This window comes from Cheilinus undulatus, linkage group 3 (genome assembly GCF_018320785.1).
Source record: "Cheilinus undulatus linkage group 3, ASM1832078v1, whole genome shotgun sequence".
NCBI classification, from domain to species: Eukaryota; Metazoa; Chordata; class Actinopteri; order Labriformes; family Labridae; genus Cheilinus; species Cheilinus undulatus.
The window spans coordinates 31,984,112-32,010,693 of record NC_054867.1 but is presented as its reverse complement, the minus strand read 5'-3'; the positions used below and the strand labels follow the sequence as shown (position 1 = coordinate 32,010,693).

The window sequence follows — 26,582 nt, the reverse complement described above, 5'->3', positions numbered from 1 at the left end:
CTGTACTTTTATTGAGTGCAATACTTGTGTGGCCCACCTTTTTCCACCCCTATTTACTGCTTCTAAAACTAAGATTTATATTTTTAATCAACGAAAGCTTCTCAGGTGTATAAATTGCTCATACAAACTTCCTGTTAAAACAGTAAAAAAAAAAAAGGAAAATAGGAATATATATAAATAATTGGTCTTCTCAGTTATGATCTCTTTTGCTCCTGGATGTCATAAAGGCACAAACACCAGTTGTTTCACAACCAGTTAACATCATTACAGTAACGCTGAGTATTGCGTGAAATAAAGAGCGAAAAATGGCATACTCGGCTTTCCATAGCGTAGAGCCAGTTCCGCGATCACGTGACCAGGGGGAAACGAACGCGCGGCACTTAGTAACTCAAACAGTTACTTCACCTGGCTAAAATGTGAATTTTCTTTACGTTTGAAGGGGTTGCTTTCATTTCCAATGCTATCTTCTTCGACAGTTCAGTACTACTGATGTATAGCAGTGGTCTAACTGGGTACAATGCAGACTAACACCAGAAAGCCTCATCCAGTGAAGCTCCGACCAAACACTGTAAGTGCTGCTGGACCATCTAAGCAAGTCTGCAAAGGTCACACTAGAAAGGTTCCTTATAGGGTTGGCTACAGCTGGAATAAAGGCGGAAGACTCAAGGAACTGAGGATAAGGTACTGTCGCGTCTAATGTTCTTTTCTAATGAACTATCTATACTACACTGCTGCGTAATCCCTGTATTTTGCCATTCATGACATACTTTTCCACCACTACAGGCACTTGGCAAGAAAGTCTCTGAAGATATGGATCCAGAGGACCTTTGGCCGTGTTCTTCCTCATAAAGCAAAGTAGCATAAAACTTATTTTGCAAAATTTAAACTGGTTGTTTTCACTTACAAATGTTGTACCTCCAAGGGTCCATTAATCTAAGGGATTATTTTGTGTTGCAGGTTCCACTATAACAGCGTGGTCCTAAGACGAGCCTTTGAAGGATGGAGGGATGAGTGGTGGACCTCCAGGAGGGAGTGGAGTCTTATCATGCGGGCAGAGTGTCACTACAGGTAAACATCTCAGTCTGTACATCTTTCAGCTGGTCCCACACTGCAGTTGTACTCAAGGCTGTCCAAAAGTTTGGGATGGGGGAGAGCTCTCTGGGTCCCAAACAAATTGGGGGTCCATGGAGGTCAGCAAAATCATCAAAATTAAGCTGTACTAACCATATTTTATTTTTAAACTGAATAATAACCACTCTTGTCAAAGCAACAAAGAATAATTTTATTTCTGCCGTAGTACAATATAGCCTTTTTTGAAATGTCAACCCTTTATCACAAAACAGAAATATCTTTCTATTAGTAATGTTAACAATGTGAAAGGGTAAACTGAACTAAACCTTTAAGAAAGTAATGCCAGACTTCGTACCAAAGCCGTGATGTGCATAAACATCGGAATGCCAGAAAATAAAGTAGAAGAAAATGAGACAACTTATATGTGAAAACGTTTAAATAATCACCAAAAGTCGCAAAAAGAACTGGCAAAATGGATGAAAAAAGCAGTAAAGGGGGTAAACAAATAATAAGTTCTGTGGGCAGACCTGTGAGTACTGATTTGATCATTTTGTGTTACAGGTATTATCTGTGCAACTTGGTGTTCCAGCAATGGCGGATTTTTGTGTCACTACAAAGAGAGAAGAAATGCAAACTCCAAAAAGCTCGGTTAATTGGTAATGGTGAAACTCATACAACTTGGTATTGTTCATCTTATTGCATTATATATGTCCAGACATCGTAAGCTGCAGTTTTTGTTATTACCTATATATTTTGTTCTTATCAGCTGACAGGCAGTGGATGCGTCAAGTTTGGAACTGCTGGGAGGTTTTTACAGACATGAAACGCATAAAGAAAAAGATGCTGGAATCAGCTCTCGAGCTGAACAAACTCACAACTCTGCAGTAAGCTGATCGTATTTCAAACAAGAGCAACAAGTATTAACCATCCATCCAGCTCCTGCAGTCACATGCTGATGTGTCTTTGGGCAAGAAACTTAACCTGAAGTTAACCCCACTACTGCATCAGGGAATGCAAATAAACGGCCCCGAAAAGGCCCTTTCTGGTCAGAATTTGAACAATCTGGTGGCTTAAAGGCAACAGTGCTAGTAACCATGGCAACACCGTACATCCCTACAAAAATTACATGGAACAAGTGAATGATTTTGAGGAAAGGAAAGGCATGTTTATTTATGAAGTGCCATTCGCAAGGCAAATTAAATTGTTCTATATAGTTATAAACAAATCATCATCAGGACATTCAAAGCGATATGACATTAAGCAACATTGAGACATTCAAATGCAAAAGACTTTAAAACATCCAAAGAAAAGAAGGCATAAAAGAGCAGGCAAAAAAGCATACATATTGGTTGAATTAAATAATCAAGTGAAAGAGTTAAAGAGGGCATTATTACACAAAATTTATAAAACATAAGATAACTTATAAATTAAAGAATTTGCTTTTGAATGAAAAGAATAAAGTAAAAAACTGATATATTTCTCTTTTATTGTGCAGTTCTACATGGAGATTGTGGCAGGTAAGGCTGCAGCAGCGTCATGAGTTTTACACTTTAGAGGACCAAGCTGTAAAACACAGGCAGCTAACCTTAAAGCACAAGGTAAAATAACTTCCAAATGCTCCTTTGATTAAAAATGAACATAGTATTTCATGAGCAATGATCTCCTTGTTTTACATTTTGTTTGATATTTTCTTTTAAAGTCATGGCTTCTGTGGACAGAGATGCACACAGCAGCTCTGGATCAGAAAGAGAAGGAATCCAAAGCTTTGCTCCACTTCACCCTCAGCCTGAAGAGAAAAACATTGCATCAGTGGAAATGTTCTGTGTCTTGTATCCAAACTAAGAAAGCGTCTCAAGGTAACTTTGGATCACCTTTGTGCCTTTTGTTCACTTCTGTTCTGAGCTGTTAATGTAGAGGCTTTTGTCTTTTCAGCTGTTGCTCTGCAGGCTTATCATTATCATCTGTTGATGATGTGTTGGAGTGAGTGGAAAAGCGCATTGCATCGCAAACAGAGCGAGGAGGACCAGCTGCAAGCTGCAGGACATTTGGCTGTACAGAGCACCAAGCGCAGAGCAGTGCACCGCTGGAAAGCTTGTATCCTAATGATTAATGCCTTACTAATTTTCATATCAATTACAAAAAGCCTACCTTTATACCTCATATACCATATCTTTTAATCATCAGCACAGTTTTTTTTTATTCTTGAACTCTAATATAGATGTGGCTTTATGCAGAGAAAAAGCAGAAAAAGCCAAGATTGCAAGTCAGCATTATCACCATCACCTGCTGGTAAGATCATGTATGAGTTAAAATCCTGAATCTAATCACCGATGGATCTGATAAGTTAATTGATTGGTGTATTCTTGTTTCCAGCATGCTGGTTTTCATGGATTTTCTCTTAATGTCACCATGAAACAAACACAACGACTAAACAACAACATGGCCATCCAACAGTACCATCAAACTGTAAGTGAAAGCACATCATCCATGTTTAACATTTCATATGCATACTACAGTTTCACGATTTTGAGGCTTGGCTTTTAAACTTTTGGTGCAGTTGACCACCAAATATTGGAGGCTGTGGCAGGATCGCATTGAGCAGGCAGAAGACAGAAGTTATAAACAGCTTACAGAAATGGCACTGACTAAGCACAGGTATTTTTGTCATTTCTCAGTTTGAACCAAAAGCTGAAGTACTTAACCATAGTCGAAAATATGTGTATGTTCTACATCAGTGATTCCCAACCTTTTCTCTGTTGAGTCCCCCGAGGACCCACACTTAAAAAGGTGACATTTTGCTCTCAAAATTACACATAAATTTAAATGGGTTTTCATCATTTAAATCCAGAGACAATAGCCCAAACCACAAGTGTTAGCAAAAATCCTTGATATGAATCATTCAAATGGGTTTTATCATGATTTTAGATAGTTTGAGTGAACCTAATTTTAACAACCTCAGAGCAGGCAGGCCACTGCGCCCCCCTAAGGGGGTCCCAGACCCCAAGTCGGGAACCAAGGCTCTATGTTGTTGCATCGAAGCTATGAAAATGTCCTCTAGAGTTATGTTTTTTTCATGATTTTAGTTCAGACTTTGACTTGAAGTGTTCTTTATTCATAGCACATCCCTTCTGAGCAGCTGGTTTCAGCACTGGAGAGAGAAGCATGCAGAACAAAGACACATGCAGGTTTGTTTAGATCTAATTCTTACAATGTAAAAATAGAACACATTTCTACACTTCACAGTTTCGATATATGGTGTATGTATCAGCACCCTTTGGTGTTTGCAGGAGAACCGCTCTATTTAAACGGCATAAACAAGGCGGAGTGTTGTCTACCCAAATGTCACCCTGGGTCCCTTTGCCGGTGGTCTAACACTTTCATTTCTCCATAAATGGATAACTGCATAAAAATACAGGTTTCTCATGGTGCATTTTTGCAACAGCACCAGGGTAAAGCTTCACCATTACATTTCCAGACAATAATACTATACCACAACTGTGTGTGAGAAACTATTTTTCGGGGACATGAAGGGAGCACAGCATAGCAGAAGAACTGCACATGCACATAGTGCTGCATCATGCTTCACTGATCCTGAATGCCTCTTTATGTCTCTGTTAAAAATTTTGAAGACAGGACAGAAGAGGGATCACTTTGTCCTCCTATTATACCTCTGCGATGTTCATGAAGGTGAAACATCACTGGTGCATGTATCACAGCTTTAAATAGCACTGAACTGGGCTTTTGTCATGAAAGCCAGTCTGCTTTTAGGTTTCTGAACTACCCGAAATTAGAAATGATCAGTCTGAACTCTGTTTAATAAACATTTTTGAAGTTGTTTTTATCTTTTCTTAAGGACAGTCCTGACAAAGCATGACTTTTTGCTTTTTAAAATTCTGCATTAAAATGCTGTCACTTGATTTCCATCAATTGCAAGTAAGTCGCAAGAAAAGGGATTTCTATTGAAAGGATTTGGGGCAAAACCACTCTATGATTTATCTACTATTGATATGACGCACAAGGGATAAATGGGCACTATTATGGGATATTATGGACCAAGAAATGACAGTGTCTACATGTACAAAGTGAGCAAGTCTTGTGTAATATGACCGGTTGACTTCACTGGAATTAAGGAAAAATCAGCCTCCATTTTCTACAATCATCACTCTTTAAAAACCCTTCAAAATTGATTCTCTCAGTTTGAGGTCTCTGCAGGTGATAACTGTGTTACCTGATTTACTTCATATTGGCTTAAAGAAAAAAAACAGATCTTTTTTTTCTGCAGGAAATGGAGCATCGTGCAGACATTTGTTTTGCTGAACGTATTTTACCTCGATGTTTCAACTCGTGGGTCGAGTTCACTCTACAGAGGAGACTCAATAAGCAAAGGAAGCATAAGGCATTAGTCTTTAATCAGTGAGTAAACACCTGATTTCTACTCATTAAGCCATTTCTCCATACAACAAAGTTAATCTGATTCTTGTCTCCATGTCTGACTTTAATCTGCTGTCAGGCAGCGTCAGTACACATGGGTGTTTTACACCTGGTGGGGACGATCGGAGCAGCACAAGGAGCAGATGCTTTCTGAGCGAATGGTTGGTTGGGAATGGCACACAGACTTCTATAAATTGTTGATTTAAGTGGAACACCCATGTTTTAGATACTTACATACAACTCACTTTTATCAGGCAATCCTGCATGAGGAGCGGAGCTGCCTGCAGAGATCCTGGAGTCACTGGAGGCAGCGTACAAAGCAGAGGATCATTGAGGAGGAGAAATGGGAAGCTTCAGAGCGTCTGTACAAACACAGACTGCTTCATAAGACGATGACTGAGTGGAAGGACAACAGCATGGAGATACGAGACAGGTGGAGAAAAGTTAGAGAGTGCGTAGAGTAAGAGACTTGCTGCTCCTTTGGTGAAAACAGATTTTTGAATATATTTGTTTGCATATCAGGAGAAATCGGGAACAGCAGGCTTGTCATCAAGGCGATGTGTGCTGCATGAGATGGGCCGTGGACAAATGGAAGAAGGTGACCATGTGGTGTCTCATTCGGCTATTAGAATGGCATCTGTTGAGAAAAATTCCAATCCAAACAGTTCTTTCCTCTCAGATATTAAAATTCACCTTGTTAATAATTAAACCTGGTGTTTAAACCTGAGTTGTTGAGTTTACAAGACCCACATACAGTCCTGTGCATACGTTTTGGGTATGTCAGGATGCTAAGGATTCACCAGGGGGCCCGTCATGATGGGCACATGTCGACACAAGCTGGGTCACGCTTGATGGCATGTCTTTTATCCTACTTCTCACCCTTGGTAATATGCCATGGAGGCTGCCAGCCATTTTTGGGCCATCCAGACATCCACAGCATCCTGGACGGTACCTTAGGCCATGCTTACTTGCAACATCCACACCTTACTGTGTCCTAAAGGTGTGGACTTTATTTTTTCAGCTGATTTTTTTTCATCCAGAGCTCTACCGGGGTTGAGTCAATCCTCCTTTCTGCCCAGTGATGCCCTCAGGTGGACTCACACTACGCCTTACTTTAGCCTCAGCTTTTTGCCCAAACATGCCCAAAAGTTCTGCACAGTACTGCATGTGCCTCAAACTCATCATTGGCTTAGATCACCATAAAGCATGGGGACGGATTCCAACACTAATCAGATAAACAATCTGTTTCAGGTTTCCTCTTTCTGTAAGTGTGTCTGTGACTTGTGCTTGTGTGTGTTTGCTCAGTATGTTCATAGCCAGCGGGTGATGAAAAGCAGATTGCAGCAGATGCAGCGTTTTCATGAAGTGAAACTTCTCAAACACACATTTGAGGCTTGGAAGGTACATCAGCAATATGCAAACATTATATTTAAAGGCTGCAGTGATGAAGATGATGCTAAAGCTGATGCACTCTGGGATCTTCACAGAAACGTACCCGTCAGATGTTTCAGCTCTGTGGTCATGCAGAGGAACTCTACAGACAACAAAAAGAGAACTTCTGCAGGTACTGACCAACATATCCACACATATTCAAAAACCAAAGTCTGAGTTTGACGTCTTAAACAAGAAACCACCAATAGATTATCAATATTAGATAATGACATAATATAAGCGTCCGCTCTTTTTTAATGTTGTCTCTTCAGGAAGGTCCTGTATGTTTGGAGGGAGAACGCTGTGCTGATGGCAGAGGTCAGGCTCATGGAGCAAAGAGCACAGAGTCACTTTGAGCATGTCCTTCAGTTTAAGGTATTCTAGTCCCATCTCTTGCTCAAATGTTGTGTTTCACCTTTTGAAGCCTTTCTGAATGATTTCTTTACACTGCTCTGGCAGGTTTTTCTGTCCTGGAGGGAAGCAACACAACATGCAGTGTCAAGGCGCCACCAGCAGAGGGAGACAGCCAGCAGGGCACAGAGGTCTTTAAATGAAGGTGAGAATTTTTTTTTTAATGAACTTTATTGAACAATGACAAAATTTCTGCATATAGCAATAGGTCACTATTAATAACAAAATTCACCTCCTAGAAGCAATTCATTTGCATAGTAGTCAATTTTAAAAATGTATAATGTACTAGGGCAAGTTAGATCAATGTGAAAGAAGGGGAAAATAAAAATTAAAAAATAAATATCTAAAAAAAAAAAGAAAAATAAAGGAAATAAAATTGAGGTGTAAAATAAAAATAATAAGCAAAAGTAAACACTAGGCAGGGGGCTAGAATAAATTAAAAAATGGAGGTGAGAATGACCACAGGAAGTACATGCTCAAGTTTTTCTTCATCATTTTAACCATATGAATTTTAGTTTTCCAAGGACTCTGATAACACAAAAGAGGTTGTATGCCAGAATTAGAAGATTTTAACGCAGGATTTAAACATAGTGCATGACCAGCCTGTGTCTCACTCTTCTTTTCTACAAGTATATGCCATTATTTTTCCCTTTAATAGATGAATTACATAATCACTTCCTAAATCTTGATATTTAGGAAGTGATTGGAAATGCATTTTGACTTCTTCATGCTGAAAGCTTATTGGACAAAATGCAAAACAAGCAGCAGGCTGTAATTAAGGAAACAAATCCTTTGAATATACTTACATTCTGTTAAAATAAATGTCCTTCGATTCAATTACCTCAATGTTTTTATGTCCCACAACAGAGGCATTTGTCGTCTGCTTTTTTATGCTGTGTATGTTGGAGATATTTACATGGATGACATTATTATGTTTAGTTTAATAATGTCCAACAAAGCCATTTATTATGTTTTTTTCTTCATGGAAAATACAAAGTATTACGTTTAATATCATTAGTGTTAGTGTTTTGAAGCAAACAGAAGGTACTTGTGCCCTGGAGAAAGGATAAGCATTCAGCAAAGAAGTCCCTAAACCAAGTTAAAACCTTACTATTCACCTCCACAAGTCAACACATCCAGAGGGCTGAACAGTGATCTCCAGCGTCCCAGAGCTCTCACTGCCAACACAGAGACATTCTCTTTCTCACATACCTGACCACATGGCCTTCACAGCTCAGCATTGCTACCTTCAACAGATCCAAGCTTAGTGAGAGGGTTCAGTACATTTGAGAAGCCTATGCAATTATGCTTTTTTCTAATGTAATTTTGCATCATTTGATGTATAAAGATAATTTTATATACAGTAGGTGTGATGAGCTGAGGAGGTGGGGGCATTTAAGTCTTTAAAACAGAAGACTGTGTTATTTATTACTGGAACAAACTAAAGACATGAAAAAATGACTAATTGTTAATAAAAAATTTGTTTAAAAATGATGAAAAATTGAGCTGTAGTCTTTGTTTTAAGATGTAGTGGGTGGGTCAATTGAATGCACCAAATTCCCACCCTCTTGACTGTAATATTAACATTTGAATTCATAAAAAACATTGGCTTCCAGTTATCACATGTCCTTGTAGCTCAAGAGTCATTTTCAGTGTCTTGCCATTGTTTCTAGGACATGAGCAGAAACACAACGACACTATAGTCATTCAGTTTGAGAAAAATCTGTTTAATAATACAAAAAGACAGGACTCATCTTGCCTTGATATTTATGATTACTTGATTCGAGTGTAATCACTGTTATGACATTATTCCACCAGATATATATTAAAATTTTGTTTGATATTACTATTTGGATATGTGCTCACCACAAGCATTGTACCCTTTTTTCACTCAACCTTGCCTTAGTGCGGCTGCTGCGGTCATTGAGACACTGGAGGAAGCAGACCAGGGCAGCTCGGAGGGAGAGGATCTGCATGGAAAAAGCCAGAAAGCACCACGAGTCCAAGCGTCTCTCTAAAGCAGTGAAAGCCTGGAAAGAGCATCACTACCAGTGTTGCAAAAACAAGGTTTAAAATACAACTTCCAACTGTTACATGATAATGTCAACCCAATGTCACGTGAATTTTTAAACACATGATTTTCTACAGGTAATGAAACGACAGGGGATTTTGTTGCTGAGGTTAAAGATGTACCAGACATACTTTGAACAGTGGAGAGTGAAGGTTTGTTACTATGCCTTCAAACTACACTTATATATACATTCAGATTGCACTGAGCAGTTCTCACACAGTTAAATATTTCTTTCATGTCCATTAGGATTTTCTTTTAGTAGGCATAATTTTCCAGAAGGTTTTTTTTTTTTTTTTTTTTTTTTTTTTTTTTTTTTAGCTGCAAGCCAAAATCATCAACTTTAAAACAAAAAGTCTGGAAATATTTCACTTTGTATGAGGTGAATGTAAAATATGTGGACGTTTAACTTCTTGAATTAAATCACAGGAAAAAATACATGTTTTCATAATATTTAAATGTTTCAAGATGCACCTGATGCACCTGTATAGTGCCAGAGAGTCAGGATATGTTGGTCTGTGTTGCCTTAATTTTTGACATTACTTTAGAAGAATTATACCTGGCATGTAAGACACTAAATAAAAACAGTAGCCCTATAAATTTCATAATATGAGCATGAAAAAGAGCATAAAATTTAGAGGACTGAACTTGTTTCCTTTGTATCATGCTGTGCTATATGAAACATTAGTGTGAATCTGCATCAGCGTCATAGTCAGACTGATATCCTTTATGAGATTTGATTTAGAGCAGTCAGACTGTTGACCATGACTATGGTTTCCTTCCTGCTCACAGCTGCAGCACAGACGGAGAGAAGCCCAGCAGACTGAGCGAGCACTCTGGCACTGGTCCCTCTCTCTCCAGGCCAAGGTAACACCTGCCGCCACATTCTTCTCTCACTGCTAAAAGCAGCACTGAACCTATTGATTTAATGCTTACATGTTTATCTTTACATTGTTTGCTGAATCTGCAGGTTTTGTGTGGTTGGAGACTCTGGGCCTTAGAGCAGCGCAGGAAACAAGAGCAGGTGGTCCAGGCTGCACAGGTGTACAGAGACCAGCTGCTTAGGGAGGGCGTGACGTGCATCCTCACCTACGCTGCTCACATGAACGATCTCACAAAGAACCTCACACAACACAGCCAGGAGCAGGTGGGGATATGTGTTTATGGGTTGTGGTATTAAATTTGTGTGTCATATTAAGTCCGCTCGTGTCCTGCAGAAGTCGCAACGTCTCCACAGAGTGGTGAGGCGCTGTGCTCTGCGGTGGAAGCAGCAAGCTCTGAACAAACCACAGAGAGAACAAGAGGTCAAAACTCAGCCGCCTAAGAAGAGTGTGACCTTCAGTTTGACTGAAACAAAGAGTGTTTCCTCGTCTGACTCAGGGGAGCAGGAAGCTGAAGATGGAGAGCTAAGCCAGCTGTGCGTATAAACACCTTACCAGGCTGTGAATCTGTGTGCAACATATGAAGTCAGAGTTTCTGTTTTCCTGTTTTTCAGACTGCTTAGCCGTACGCATCGACGCCAGCCACACCGCTGTGAGGAACTGTTTAAATCTCCAGTCAAGATGAAGTACTGCCTGTTTTTTCTGCCTACAAAAGTTGCTATAAAAACTGCCATAAGATTTCTGAAATTAACCAAACCCTATATGTACCTGTTTCAATACCATAGCAACAAAAACAAAAATCTGAGGCACTCAATTACTGGTTAATATTCTGTCTTTAATGACCGAAAGTTCAAGTAACCCATTCAAATTGTTGACCACTTTGTCAGTGTGTGACGCATTGTCACTGTATCCTTGCAATTTAGACAGTTCTCGCTTTCTGCTCTTGGTACTTTTCTACATTACAAATCATTGAAATAATGTAGATTAATGTGTTTAACATGCATGTTATGTTTGTTCAACACCAGATTATTAGGTACACCTTATCAGCTGCTAATTAGCACAAATATCTGATCATCCAATCAAATCACAGGGCAGCAACCAGTGCATGTAGGCATGTAGAGATGGGGAACTTCAAACCTAGCATCAGAATGGACGATTACCGAAGTGACTTTGAATATGCCATGGTTGTTGGTGGTCTGACGGGCCTTCATGTTGTCAAATTCGGACCATTCAAATGTCACGTCAGAAATCAAGACCCATCAGACGAGACCAGTTTTTTGCAATCGACTCTGGTCCAATTTTTGCGAGCCTGTGTGACCTCAGTCTCCTGTTCTTAGCTGGCAAGAGTGTTGCCCAGTGTGGGCTTCTTCTGCTGCAGCCCATCTGCCTCAAGGTTCAAAGTGTTAAAGGTTTAGAGATGCTCTTCTGCATACCTCAGTTATAACAAGTGTTTTTTTTTGGTTATTGCAGCCTTTCTTTTAGCTCAAACCAGTCTAGCCGTTCTCTGCCAACGAGGCATTTTTGCCCAGAGAACTGCTGCCCACTGGATATTCTCACTTTTTTAGACTATTTTCTTTAAATCCTAGAGATGGTTGTGATGGAATGAAAATCCCAGTAGATCCACAGTCTGAAATACTTAAACCAGCTTGTCTGGCATTACCTTTCTTCCCCATTCTGATGCTCAGTTTCAACTTCAGTGCATCATCTTGACCATATCTACTTCATTAAATGCCCCGGTTGCTGCCCAGTAATTGGCCTATATGATATCTGTGTCAATGAGAAGTTAAATAAAGTGAGTGTATCTATTATATATAGAAGTACAGCTTTTCAAATTAGTGATCATCCCAAGTTGTATCATGCCTTTAAAAATTCTTTTTACATGAACAAATCTTTTGTTTTTTAGCTCCTGGATGTATTCTGTCTCCACTGGTGCTGCTCTAAAACCCTCACAGCTCAATCCAGAGGAGACTGGTCACACAGTGTTGTTCAACATCCCTTCTGCTAACGGCCCAGTCACCTCCATACATCAGAGTGCCACCATATCTAATCTGCCAACCTCTACAACTCAGGTTTCAACTAAAAACTGTTCTCAGGGGAACCAAGATGTTCTTTTACCGCCCTCTGCTTTCATGACCTTTGGGACTGAAGACACGGTAACAAACACCTGTTTGACCTATCAGGATGAATTCAGTGCTAAATTTAGTTACTGGATTTGCATTTGATTCTTGCTTTGTCCTTTTTTTGTCAAGTTTGGGGGTGTTCCACTCATTCCTCCTTCTAAACAACAATCACCAGTCCATCCCGGTAAAATGTAGAATTTTCTAGCATGGATTATGAGCAATATAAAAAATGGCTTAACGACTGATTTCATTGTACATTACTTCTTAAAGACAAACCACAAGGAGCAGCCAGAGGAGTAAGTCTAGAGGAAGCAGTGATGGATTCAACATCCACTCTGACCGGAGAACTCCTCAGCATCCAGCTTGATATGAAGATGTACCAACAGGACAGGAAGCAGCTAAGGTAACATCTGCATACGTTTTTTTTTTTTTTTTTTTTTTTTACAAACACTGCATTCAGAAAGTATTCAGATCCTCTTCGCTTATATCTTTTTTCTTACGTTGCAGCCTGATATAAAGAAACTGAAATATCACAGTGACATAAGTATTCAGACCCTTTGCAACAACACTTGAAATTTAGCTCAGGTCCCTCCCATTTCTCTGGATCTTTGCTGAGATGTTTCTTGATTGGAGTCCACCTCCATATCAGAGCAAAAACCAATCCATGAGGTCAAAGAAACTGCCTGCAAAGCTCAGAGACAAGATTGTTTTACAGTACAGATGTGGGGAAGGCTACAAAAAAATATGTTGCACTGAAGGTTCCTAAGAGCGCAGTGGCCTTTCATAATTCCCGAATGGAAGAAGTTTGGTACAACCAGGATCATTTCCAGAGCGTAGTGTCTGGCCAGACTGAGTCAATGTGATATTTCAGTTTTTCATAAATTTGCAAATATTTCTAAAATCCAGTTTTTACTATGTCATGATGGGGTACTGATCGTAGATCAGTGAGAATTAAAATTATGTATGTTTTTGGTAGTATTAGGCTGCAACATAAAAAGTCAGAAAAAAATGAAGGGGGTCTGAATACTTTATGAATTGTTATACTAACTGATGTCGTATTCTCTGTTCACTCAGGGCTTGGCAGAAACTTAGAGGAGTGTTGCAAAGTTGGCTGCAGACCAGTGGAAAGGAGGAAAAAATGGAAAGGACAGCTGTTTGTGAAGAGTTAAAGGAAGTAAGAGGGTATTTTTCTTTAAGCGGAGAACAACAAAGAGCACTTAAGTTATGTCACTGATGACACTAGTAGATGTAACTGTTTCCTAAAGGTGCCATTGTGGTCAAGTTATTTCATCCCCAGTCTAGAAATATCCAGACGTTTTCATACTGAGCACAGTTTACGTTTTGATTTAGTAAAATGTATTTCATATACATTCAACTTAGATTGAAGTATCAAAGTTGCATACCTGTAAAGTTTTTTTGTGTTCATAAACCACTAGAAATTCTGACCAATTAGAGAGCATGTAGTTGGTGCATCACATATTTTGTTACACTTATTATTATTTTTTATTTTTATTTTTTTTTAAGATTTATTTTTGGCCTTTTTGCCTTTATTTGATGTTGGATAGAGTCAGAAACAGGGAAGTGAGCGGGGAGAGACATGCAGGAAATAGTGCCACGGGCCAGACCCGAGCCCGGGTCGCCTGCGTACATGGTGCGCGCCTTAACCACTTGACTACTGGCGCACCCCATGTTTTGTTACACTTCTAAATGCCCCCATGTGAACACAGACCAAACCTGATGTCATTATGTAACAGTGCAGCAGATTTGTCCATGGTCTAGACTGGATCAACCAAAGTGTAGGCCTAAATATGCCCTTAGCCACATTTTTTCCCCGGCCCAAATTTGCGACTAACTTTTGAGTCTTGGCTCACCAGTTGAGAACTGCAGTAAAAAGAAAGGTTAGATTAATTTCAGTATTTAGCCTTTCTACTGTTCAGTCAGTGAAAACACAGTTGCATTTTTCTGGTTTCTCTTATTTGTAAAGAGACAGGTTTTATGAGGCTCTGATCATTAGAGAAGTAATCCAAGGTTTGATGACCGACAGTGGTGTTTCACATTCTGCATGCATTCTTTTGGCGTCCCATTCCAACCATTAATCATCATATGTGAATAACTGCTGGATCACACAAGGCTAAGCTGTATGTAATCACCGACACAGTTTTACCTGCATCACTGTTGGTGTTTTTCATATTTATAGCTGGAAGAGCGCATCCACAGATTGTCAGCTGAGCTGGGAAAACGGAAACCAACGATGCTGCTTCATGCAGAGAGGATCCAGCACTTACAGACTGTCCTTCATGCTTCAGGGGTCCCTCTTCTGTTTAAGAAAGCAGAAGATGAACTGTGTTTGCTGCGTGATGCTCACACACACCAGGAATGATTGCAGCTGTGTTTTATTCGGACCGTTGTTTACCTACATGTATCTTCTAATAACAAAGACTGACTCAAGAATCACCAGCTGCCAAAGATCTGGCTCATATTTTGTTTGTAAGATTTCACATCTGTACCTCATCTGCTTCCAAAATGTGTTAACTTCCAAAATATTTTCGTGTTAAATATCCTGTAGAATTAAAAATGACTGTTTCCAGATTCATAAAAGTCAAATTCCTTACAGCAGCTCCCACTGCTACATCCAGTCTTCAGATTTACAGAAACTAAAGCTAGAGGTCGTCCTTGTAACAGATGGTGCTAAATATGATCCATATGTGGGAAAGAGTGACTTAACTGTTTTGTGAGGAGCTGGCCTTGCGCAATACACATTTTCTTTTTATCCCTCAGTTCAAGTGTCTCTAAACTCTGAGACGTCAGTGAAAGAGAACCAAGGATTTGAGACTAACAGAAAGGACAGCTGTGTTGTTCTCTGCAGGTTCCATTTGACAGTTTGTTACTGTAGAGCAAAATGAGAGGAATTAATTCCATTTTGCTGTTTTTCATCCTTGTCTGCTGCATCAGGGGTAAGTTTGATACTAAATTAGTTTGACTACATCATTTATATGGACATTTTTACCTATTTTGTAAAATATTATTTTATCCTTTTGTTGATGTAACAGTTTTAAAATAAAGTTTGTGGACTTGTGTGTAAGTTATTTAACTGATTCAAACATTAAAAATTTTCTGAAATCCTAAAGTTTGCTAAAACATAAAGTTGAATTTAGATTTTTTTTTAAATCAAACAGATCACAGGGAAATGAAGAAGGTACTTAGACTTTTCTCATTAAGTTGACAACTTCTGTCTGAAAGTATTTATCTTTTCAGCTAAGAAGACGCGATGGTGCACAGTGTCTGACCCCGAGCACAGGAAGTGTGCAGAGCTGGCCAAAGCTCTGGTGGCCGTGCTGCCGCCTGCTGCTGTGGCAGCTTTTGCCAGACTCTCCTGTATCAAAGAATCTAGCACAACAGACTGCATCGATAAGATCAGGGTGAGCAATCATTCAGCATTAATGATACGTTATTGTAGCAAGAGGGTATGCAAAGTGAAAGGAAGACAGTTGCAGTTCAATGAAGTTATATTTTTATGTATTTAAGCAAATCAATTGGAAGATAATGAAACCCTTAAATCACGCATGAAAGCTTCTTGTGGTGGAACTGTGTTGAATATATACACCCTCTGTGGACCAAGCAGGATTTATCTCTTTAACCCTAGAAGTTGACATCATTTGTGTCTGACATGAAACTCGTATTGAATCTTTATAGATGGAAACTTTTTAAGATGCCATTGCTCATCTGCTACCTTCCTAACAGACATATAAACAAATTACTAATCTTTTTCCTTATGGTCTTGTTTACTTCTTTTAGGCCAAATAAAACCATCAGGAAAAATATCAGTCTTTTTCGTGTCCCACATTATGAACCTAAAACTCCTTACAGGAGCTTAAAATGGATTTATTAACTTTCAGTTTTATTGAGATTATTAAATTCAAACAAATGTGAAGTTAGATGTCGAGATTTGAGAGTTAATCATCATGTATTAGCCAGTTGTGATTAGACGTAATAGTGTCTGCTGTTTAATCAAAGCTTCTGTTCAACTGGATATCTTAGGATGTCAGTGCTCCCCCATGCAAATTAATCTGTTTACACAATTTCTCTGAATAGTATATACATATACATATAATTTACATACTCATATTTAAAATAAACAGATACCTGTACATGCAGTTTCCCTCCAGCCATCATACAAGACAATAACCAAAAGATCAGAGTACTTTTTTCAAATCAATACTTCTACATAGGTAAGTTTTAACCAGAGTAACTGTACTTTTACTTAAGTACAGTACTCCTGTACTTTTTCCACCTCTGTAGTACCACATAGAGAGAGAATAATTCTACATCACATCCCAAAACAACTGTTTTACACAGCAAAAACTGGAGTGTCGGTATCTCATGGTTAAACATTTCACAGGTGATTTTAACTTTGAAAGTGTAATTTTAACTCCATTCTGAGTTAAAGGATCTTTAGTGTTGGAGTTGACAGTTTTGATCCACCAGTGCTAGTTAAACTCTGTCATAATGCCCTTTGGCAGAGTGTTTAGATGTGTTCAGTTGTGTTTGGATGTTTCCTGTTGTACAGTGATTCCTGCTGGGGTTCTTTTGGGCATATTTCTAATGGATTGCTGTGGATTCTGATGTGAGACAAATTGAAACCATGAGTGAAGTTATCTGCTGTGTTAGAGTTCCTTCCTGTGACTATGGGTGTTCTTAGAGGATGCATAGTGTGTATTCTTCATCAGTATGCAATACCTTGGATTTACTGCAGCTCTGTCATATTGTAAAATATTTTACACTTTCGAAAGTTTAGCTTTGTTTAACACTTTAAGTGTTTAATTTGTCTTTACAGTGGAAAACCACCCAGATCATTAGCATTCTTATGGTTGACAAAGGCTGAGCAGTCAGTTTAAGTACTAAACAACACTTACCACATTTACAAGTCTAGTTTGAACCTCCTTTAAGACCCTTCATTGCAATACATCAAAAATACAAATGTAAAAAGGTGCAAATAATAAAACAACCTAATTCAAAAGAAAACTAAACAAAGTTTTCCCTGAAAAAAAATCCAAAAATTACATTTGTTCAGTGAAATATATATATTCCTTGGCATCTGATGTGAAATCACATACATAATCATATTGATTTATTTTGTCTTCCTAAAACCAGGCTTTAGGATGCCTGGTTTGATTTAGACCCTGCTGGAAACACGGGGTTGATATCCACCATAAATTACTGAATTAACTGCAGCATAGTCTCTTGGAGTAATGGAAACCCTCCCCAGGTTTATTTTGATGTTTTACATGTGTAGCTGTGTTGTATGTGTTTCACTAAAACGGTTTTCTGTTTTAAATCAATGTTGCACAAACATGGTCATCTGGAAGGCTTTAAATACTTGCTGCATTAATCGTTAACGACATGAAGACGTCATCTGTTACACGTGATTTTTTTAAAATAAAAGTCCTCACGTGTTTGAATCCTTGATTACCACTATAGGAAGATCTAACTCTGTAGGAGTTTATTTTCTGTTTCAGGCTAACCGTGCTGATATAGTGACATTAGATGCAGGAGAAGTTTACTCTGCTGTGAAGCAGTTTGGTCTTGTCCCCATTGCCAAGGAGATATATAATGAAGGTAGGCTGACATCACATTTTTAAACTCTTTAACCAAGTCTTTGCAGTTTTATACGTAGTTTTTCTCTGTGTGTCCATGCTCCATACTGCAGGAGGCTGTATTCTGGCTGTGGCTGTGGTGAGGAACAGCACTCTGGACATTCGCTCCCTACAGGGCCACAGGAGCTGTCACAGCGGGGTACGATGGACAGCTGGTTGGAGTCTCCCTCTCGGCTTCCTGCTGTCCAGAAACTACCTGAGCTGGTCAAAGGAGCAGCCGCTCAGTCAGGGTAAAGAGCTGACCCTGCAGTGTAGAAGTTTCTTCCTCTTTATTGTAATTTCCATCCTTCTGACTTGTTTTTCTCCTCTGGAGCAGACGTCAGTGCCTTTTTCAGTGGCAGCTGTATCCCTGGAGCTGCAGCCATGGCTCCGGCTCTGTGCGCTCTGTGCCAAGGCCAGAAGTCTTACATCCGCCAGAAGAATTACCACTGTGAAACGTCCCACAATGAGCCCTTTTACAACAGCCAAGGAGCCCTCAGGTCAGAAATATCAACACACTCTCACCTTTTTTTTCCTGGTGATTAATATAAAAGTCAGAATCACATAGAAATGAACTTCCTCTCTGTCCTCTTTGACTTTGCTACAGATGTCTCAGGAGCGGAGCAGGAGATGTTGCATTTGTGGACCATTTATCTCTTCAAAATATTGAAGGTACATCATCTTTTCTGAGACTTTAGTACAACTTTTACACATCCTGGTTGCAATGCAGCTTCAAGTAGTAGATGTGCTATTAAAGAAAGTCCAATTGCAACCCAGTCTGTTTTTTGAAACATTCTGACTTTCTTGTCTTTCTCTTTGTATTTGTAGTCAGTTATTTACAGGCTATTTTTATAATAAAGGCAAGAGTCCTAGAAAATATTGCTAGATAAATACCCCAAAGATTCCAAGGGGGTTAAAATATTCATCATCCTGCTCAACTTGGATAGAAACAGAAATAATTTACCTTATGGAATCTGGAAAAAATCTGTAAACATGCAAACTATGATTTGAGGATTTTGGATTGTGCAATCCAAAATATATTTTCAGTGGATGGTAATAATCAAGAAATGTATGTAGTTGAAGAAGTAAAAATATAATCAGTAAATAGACTATTTTGGGCATTTGATGTTAGCTATTGGAGAATTTTTTTGAACTTATTTAATCACAGAAAAATGTCTGGAAAGATCAACAATAAATGGAAAAAGAAAATTAAAAAACATTTTAAGGAGAATATAATCATTAATATTATCATGCTTCTGTTTGTTCTCTCAGACAGTGATAGCGATGACTTCAGGTTACTGTGCACAGACGGCACACAAGCTCCCCTCAGCCACTACAGGACCTGTAATCTGGGTCGAGGTCCAGGAGCCAGCATGGTCACTAGACTCAATTTTCGCAAGATCGCTCGCAAATTTCTGACCACCACGCAGGTACATTTACACACTTTGCCTCCATGTAGCTGTCTAATTACCCAAGTAAAATATTTATTTTCATTTTTGAGATGCTGTTTGGCTCAAGAGGAAGAGAGAGGCAGCGCTTTCAGCTCTTCAATTCCTCCTCTTTTGGAGAAAACGACCTTCTCTTCAAAGATGTGACGGATAAGCTGGCTATTCTGCCAGACGACATGGATGTCAGTCAGGTACTGGGGCTGGATTACATAGCCCTTCTCAAAGGTCTCGGACATGAAGGTACTTGAAAATGTTTGTATTTGGCTGTTAGATTTTATATTCTATCAGGCTGCAGAACTCAAGTGGTCTATCCTCAGAACCCACCAACACCTCCTTAAAGAGAAATCTGACCCAAGTTTCAAAACATTTTCATTCACTGTGTTCAATGAAAAATGCTGCAGCTTGGATCTTAGATGAGACAGCACATGACTGAACAAAGAGGCTTGACAAAACAAAGATGTTCTCTATGTTATATAGCTTTTTCTAGTCTTAGATTAGTTTTTGTTTTTATTATTTTTTTATTTAACGTTTGGCTTGTGTACATTGATAGCAAAATTAACTGGAGTCAAATCCCTTGTTGTGTTTGCATACTTGACCAGTTATGCTGATTCTAATGAAAAAGCACATAATTGCAGAAGCCCTCAGAGGAAATGCATATATACATTTTATTTTTACTCATTTCCTGTGATAACATAAAAATGTATGAAAAAAAAGTTTTCTATAGATCTCAAGAATTTTACACATTGGCATGAAAAAGCCAGTTTTCTTATCCCAAGATAGGGAGATGAACACTATATGGACAAAAGTATTTGTCCACCTGACCATAACACCAAAAGGGACTGTAATGACACTGTATTCACATACGAATACTTTGATATGGAGTCCCCCTACCCCCTTTTCATATACATATATATATATATATATATATATATATATATATATATATATATATAAACAGCTTTCACTCTTCTGGAAGCCTTTCCACTGGATTTTGAATAGTGTTTGTGGGAATTTGTTCCCATTCATTCTGTAGAGCATTTATGAGGTCAGACAGTGATGTTTGACAAGAAGGCCATTCCAGTTCATCCCAAAGATGCTCAGTGGTGTTGAGGTCATAAATAGGAATTAAGAATAAGAATAAAAATATATAAAGATAATTTGAAACACAGAGGAAAAACTAAAAAGCTGCCAATACTTGTGGAGCCCCGGGCCGCTGCATCTAGACAAGCTGGCATCTTGGATTTATTATTATTATTATTATAAGATTGCCCTTCACTGGAGATATGGACCTAGCCCATATCCTGGAAAACAGCCCCATACCATTAATCCTCCTCCACCAAAATTCACAGTTGGCACAATGCAGTCAGGCAGTTATCGTTCTTCTGATACCCACCAAACCCCAGTCTCACCTGTCTGACTACCAGACGGAGAAGTGTGATTCCTCACTCCACAGTCCAGTGTCAGTGTGCTTCACACCCCTGCATCCAAAGCTTGGCATTGGACTTGGTGATGTGAGGCTTGCATGAGGCTGCTTGGCCATGGAAACCCATTCCATGAAGCTCTCAGCACATGGATTTTGTGCTTACATTAATGGCAGTGGAAGTTCAGAACTCTTCAGCAATGGCGACATTTATGCACCATGCACCTAAACAGTCTGTGATTTTACGTGGTCTTCCACTTCGTGGCTGAGCTGCTGTTGTTTCTAAATGCTTCCACTTTATCACTTAGAGTTGACTGTGGCATATGCAGCTAGGATGACCGTCTTATTGCAAATGTAGCATCCATCACAGTACCATGCTTGAAGTCACTGCTCCCTTAAGAACAACCCATTTTGTATCACAAATGTTTGCAAATACAGACTACATTTTAAACACTTACGGCAACAGGTCTAATTGAAACACCTGAACTCAATAATAAACAGTTGTAGCCAAATACTTTGCCTATATAGTGTATGTCTGCTTAGGGCTTCTGTACATCTTTTTTTATTTGCACTTTTTCTCCCTATACGTTTTCGCAACCCACTTATGGGTCTCAACCAACCATTTGAGAACTGCTAATTTAATAACATTTTCAAACCCCTGTGTGTGAACAGGAAGTTCCCTGGAGGACAGCGTTGTTCGATGGTGCTGCATCAGCCATGCAGAGCAGAAGAAGTGTGAACAGTGGGCTCTTAATATAAAGTCTGACCCTCTAGTGTGTGTCAGAGCCGTCTCAATGCGCGACTGTATCGAGAAAATTAAGGTAAGACTTTTGATCAACTGAACCGCTGGGTGCTTGGAAATTCAAGTTTGGTCACATATGTAAAACATCTGACATGCATTTATTTTTACAAATATCACACTTTTCTCCAGAGGGATGAGGTGGACGCTGTCTCACTGGATGCAACTCACACATTCATTGCAGGGAGATGTGGGCTGGTCCCTGTGGTCACTGAATATTATGGTAGGATCTCCTTCTCCTAATGCCAAATAATAGTATCTCCAGAGTTTTTCTTACTGACTGATAAACTTCATAATGCGTCTTTTGCAAGCTAGTTTGAAGATGAGATGATCTTTAAAGTCATTCATTTTTGAAAAGTAAAAAAAAGGCCATACTAGATATGAATTTTTTTTTTACAAAAAAAAACAAAAGAAACCTATTTCATGTCAAAGTGAAAACAGATTGCTACAAAGTAATGCCAGTAAAATAAAAATCTGTAATAAGTGACTGCTTAAATAATCACCCCCTGTAAAATGAGTGACCTAATTCAACAGATAGCAAGCCAATTGGTGCTAGTAATCTCACAATTAGTGAAATGAGGATAACCTGAGTGCAGTGAATGTGTCTCCAGTGATTCTAGTATAAAGATGCTTGTGTCTGGAAGGTCAGGTCCTGGCTACAATTACACCATGAAGACAAAAGAACACTCCAAGCAACTCAAAAACAGGTTACTGAAAATTTCTTGTCCAAAAAAATTGGATGGATCCAAAAAGATTCCAAGGTGCTGAACATCCATCGGAGTTCAGTTAAATCCATCATCAAGAAATGGATGGAATATGGCACATGTAAATCTGCATAGATCAGGTCCGTCCTCACACTCTGAGTGACCGTGCATGAAGGAGACGAGTAAGAGAGGCCACCAAGAAACCTATGACTACTCTGAAGGAGTTACAAGTTTCAGAGTTCAGACTCTGCATACAACAACTGTCGCCGGGTTCTTCACCAGACAAAGTTTTATGGAGGAGTGGCAAAGAGAAAACCACTGTCAATAAAAACTTTTTAAGTCTTGATTTGATTTAAAAGATAAACAATCATTAACCACTTTTAAGTCTTTTTGTACCCCTTAAATTCCAATCTGTCTAATAGCCAGTGTAATTAGCATTTTTATACAAAGCTCCTAGATACAGTTAAGGCATCAGGGGTTAGTTTTCACCCCAGTCATTTTTTCTTTTGCTAAGAACTTTCTATTTTAGATATTTATCCGATGGATGATTGCATTTAGTCCAATTGTTGTTCTTGTCCATGAATAAACTTTGTTCCCATTGTTTTTCATTTATCAGAGAAAGAGAGAAAATGTGTTCCTGCTGAGGGATCAACACACTTAGAGACAGACGGTGAGGCAGTGAAATAAACAAATAATAATCCTAGAGGCAGATGTGCTTATTTGTCTTTACATTCTTTGAACTCTCTCTCCTTCCTCTCAGTGCTGCCCTCTGTGGTGGCTGTGGCGGTGACGAAGCGCTCCAGCAGGAACGTTCTCATCGGGAACCTTGGAGGCCGTCGCTCCTGTCATGGTCACATGTACAGCCCTGCAGGCTGGATGCTGCCGTATAAACACATACTGAGCCTGGAGCACAACAGCAGCGCCCCCTGTGACCCAGACCAGGGTAATGCTACAAATTGCATTTACTGTGGTGTTTGTGTCTCACACTTTGAACTGAATGTTTTCAGGAAACATTTTAGGTCACATAACCTTACAAACACAGTTAACTCCTCTTCCTCGTCTCCTCAGTGTACAACAATGTGTTCTGGAAAGGCTGTCTTCCTGGCTCTAAGGGGAATCTGTGTAAAGTGTGTATGGGGGGCACGGGGGAGGCTGCCACCAAACGCTGCGCTGACAACCACAATGAGCGTTACTATGGCAACATGGGGGCTTTAAGGTATAGCTCATACGACCCGGAGCTCTCTGTTGTGATGGCTGCTGTGGAACATATAGAGAGTGTTAATAAAATTTGATAAGCATATTTTTACCAATCTTTTTACTTTAAAATAGGTATGCATGATATTGGATTTGTGCCGCTATCTAAAATGACAAATTTACATAATCATTTTAGCCAGCACCGGTATCAATGCCAATAAATAAATGCAGTTGAGTCCTAAAACTTCAGTCCTTAAAACACACTTTAAAAGTAAGGAATAAATGTGTGATATTATTTGGCTGAATGACCCTTTAATCCTAATTGTACTCTCATCAAGGTGTCTGGTTGGAGATCCAAGCGGTAAAAGCTATGGTGATGTGGCCTTCCTTGAGCAGCACAACCTTCAGGACAACATCCTCAGTGAGACATTCAACATGAAGATCTGACCTGAACACTCACATTGATGTAAACATGTAATCTTATTGTGCCTCATTAACACATTTTATTGCGTCAGGTTTGAGCTCCACCGGTTGGGCAGATGGCTGGACGTCATCAGACTTTGAGCTGTTGTGTGGTGACGGTCGCCGGGCCCCACTGTCAGACTGGGAGAGCTGCAACCTTGGAGTAGTCCCTCCAAACACTGTCATGACACGGCCTGTGCTAACAGCAAGAGTGTACGACTTCCTGATGAAATCACAGGTTAGTACATGAGAGTGGTTGAAAATCAGGGTTTTCTCTTTTCACTAAACTTTAATGCTAGGATTAAAACTCTTGGATGCTTAAGTTAATAACCAGCTTCATGGCGTATTTCCCTGAATAAAGTAGGCTGAAATATGCAAATTTTGCATTAGCAAAACTTGTGGTGTCAAAGTATTGAAGTTTTAAAAACATGAAAAATTATCTGGATATTTACGCTTTTGCAATCAAAAATTCTAAACAGATATTTCTGTGTTTTTGTAACCATATAGGAAACATTATCAGCCAACCCAAACACAGAGTTCAAGCTCTTTGAGTCTCAGCAGTATGAAGAAAGTGATCTGCTGTTCAAAGATGCAACTCAGTGTTTTGTCCATACAAGTCACATGACCTCCCGCTCCATCCTTGGAGACGACTTCTACAGTCACATAGAAAATGTCTTCAACTGCACACACTCTGGTAAGGCTGGGATAAACTATACATAACTGATTGTCAGAATAATAATCAAACCAACTGCTTTACATGTAAATAATTCTAATTTTTATTTACATGCTTTCCTTATTACAGATATCCTGGAATTTTGTGATCAAGATGTGTGCAGCATTTTCTAAAAGACATCATGAGGAATTCAACCTTCCAAATTATTCTGTCCCTCATCCACACACCATTTTCATCTATTTGACAACTTTAAAATGGCAGTTGCACATCCAAGTTAGAATTAAGATCAGGATTTAGTAAAAACTGTAGTGACTGTAGTCACTTCTCTGTTTTTCCTGTTTCAAAAGAAAATTGTAACTGGACACATCAGATAGACTTTTTCACATATCCACTGCATGAGATATGTTTCACATTCATCTACACAATTACCCATAGTCTGTGTTTGGGAAGAGCAGAGCGTTTGTAAAAATTTGTGGAGGCTGATTCTGTTCTGTCTCATTCACTATAATCAGAGCAATAACACTTATGATTTTGCAGGGCATGTGCAGCCCCGCTAACTACAAAACATGAGCTTGATAGGCAGCAGCTATCATGCACTATCAGTGGAGCTTGTTAGTGAATCAAAGTCACGCCAAGGCTGGTCAGGAGGAGAGCAAAAACATCTTTTCAGTTAAGAAAAGGCTTTCGGTGTGGTTGAAATGTGGTTGTGTCATTTCAGACTGAAGCTTTTTAAGATGGATCTGTCTGATGACAGACATGGAATCTATCCAATTTATTGACTTTGAAGAGTTAAGAAAAGTCAGGGCACTTTAAAAGGCTACAGCTGTCCAGTGAGGAACTTTAGGGTAAAATCACTTTTGGCACCCCTTGTGTCCAAAGAATGCATCTCATCTCTCTACTGACCTGTCCGTACATGTGTAGGCAGTGTTCTATGAGAATGATCTCATCTGCCTGTTTTAAGAAATGAATCTTTGGCATGGAAAATTATCATATTGGAGCTTTCTACAGTGCTATGTTAATCTCCTTCTCTCACACCTACCCTTAAAAGAAAGTAGTATCATGCATTAAATACTTAGAAAGAATAAGCAGTCTTCTTTCTGATAGGTAAGTAATATAGAGTTTTTCCATAACCAGATAGAAACTCACAGGAAATATAAAATGTTTCATTGTATATAGTCTGTGTTTCTTATAAAGTTCTAAAACTGATTTGGTTTCATTCAGTCGATCTTTATTTGTAGAGCATCAACTCATGGCAAAAGTTATCTTAAGGCACTTCACTGATGAAAGGTTCCCACAATTCCTCAAAAACCTGGAAATCAGTTCACTAATTTTACAGTCATGCTAAACTAATGAGGTGAACATCATAATGTCCTGGAAAATATTGTGCTGTCCTGGAAAATTATGTGATCATTATTCTCATATGCCATACTTCCCTAAAACAGTTTACATTGTTGAGGCTCACATTTTGGGGGGTTTAGTGACAGTAGTATCAAGAGTAGGCTCCAAGCTAGCAGTAGATCTAGACCTGTAAGATTGTACTGTTGAAAAATCAAGTCTGATGCATTAGGTATGTTGTCTAAGTGCTAATATTATTACTTAGGGTAAAGCAGGTGTAAGACACTTTTGTTCGCTCTGAACTTTTTACACAACTTAGTTTATTGTTTTATTATTATATTAGATAACCAGATATGTGTACATTAATGGAGTTTAGTGATGTACATCTGCAGGCGTATTTGAATTGCTCTATAATAAAATGCTCATCATTTTATAAGTATTTAACAGTTTCTGGCCATGGCCATAGAAACCACAGACCTCAGACTTATTCTTATTTCTATA

General features: G+C 39.0%; 2 protein-coding genes across 5 annotated transcripts; both read left to right on the top strand.

Moving 5' to 3' along the window:
• The first annotated feature begins 293 nt into the window (after window positions 1–293).
• On the top strand, window positions 294–15,540 carry sfi1 (SFI1 centrin binding protein). Of its 4 annotated transcripts, none has more exons than XM_041782978.1 (31): window positions 303–681; window positions 784–855; window positions 958–1,068; window positions 1,633–1,727; window positions 1,838–1,955; window positions 2,567–2,669; window positions 2,771–2,927; window positions 3,004–3,165; window positions 3,290–3,360; window positions 3,445–3,537; window positions 3,629–3,726; window positions 4,190–4,256; window positions 5,354–5,484; window positions 5,582–5,663; window positions 5,757–5,935; window positions 6,025–6,100; window positions 6,808–6,903; window positions 6,990–7,066; window positions 7,206–7,308; window positions 7,393–7,489; window positions 9,251–9,411; window positions 9,493–9,567; window positions 10,205–10,279; window positions 10,383–10,559; window positions 10,612–10,829; window positions 10,908–10,979; window positions 12,197–12,446; window positions 12,543–12,597; window positions 12,684–12,816; window positions 13,488–13,587; window positions 14,611–15,540. In XM_041782978.1, exons 1-31 carry the CDS (start codon window positions 518–520, stop codon window positions 14,791–14,793), a joined length of 3,651 nt encoding a protein of 1,216 aa, XP_041638912.1. In that variant the 5' UTR covers window positions 303–517; the 3' UTR covers window positions 14,794–15,540. The 4 variants fall into 4 exon arrangements, with proteins under 4 accessions (XP_041638915.1, XP_041638912.1, XP_041638913.1 ...); XM_041782979.1 differs by having other exon boundaries at window positions 306–681; window positions 10,630–10,829; window positions 14,611–15,539; XM_041782980.1 differs by lacking the exon at window positions 303–681 and having other exon boundaries at window positions 784–850; window positions 14,611–15,539.
• On the top strand, window positions 15,236–25,946 carry zgc:172271 (uncharacterized protein LOC100000381 homolog). The gene is made up of 17 exons (XM_041782983.1): window positions 15,236–15,367; window positions 15,669–15,832; window positions 17,930–18,029; window positions 18,121–18,297; window positions 18,384–18,546; window positions 18,654–18,718; window positions 19,319–19,476; window positions 19,548–19,734; window positions 21,587–21,735; window positions 21,846–21,936; window positions 23,034–23,087; window positions 23,178–23,360; window positions 23,486–23,633; window positions 23,950–24,032; window positions 24,127–24,311; window positions 24,581–24,767; window positions 24,876–25,946. Exons 1-17 carry the CDS (start codon window positions 15,313–15,315, stop codon window positions 24,917–24,919), a joined length of 2,193 nt encoding a protein of 730 aa, XP_041638917.1. The 5' UTR covers window positions 15,236–15,312; the 3' UTR covers window positions 24,920–25,946.
• The last annotated feature ends 636 nt before the right edge of the window (window positions 25,947–26,582 follow it).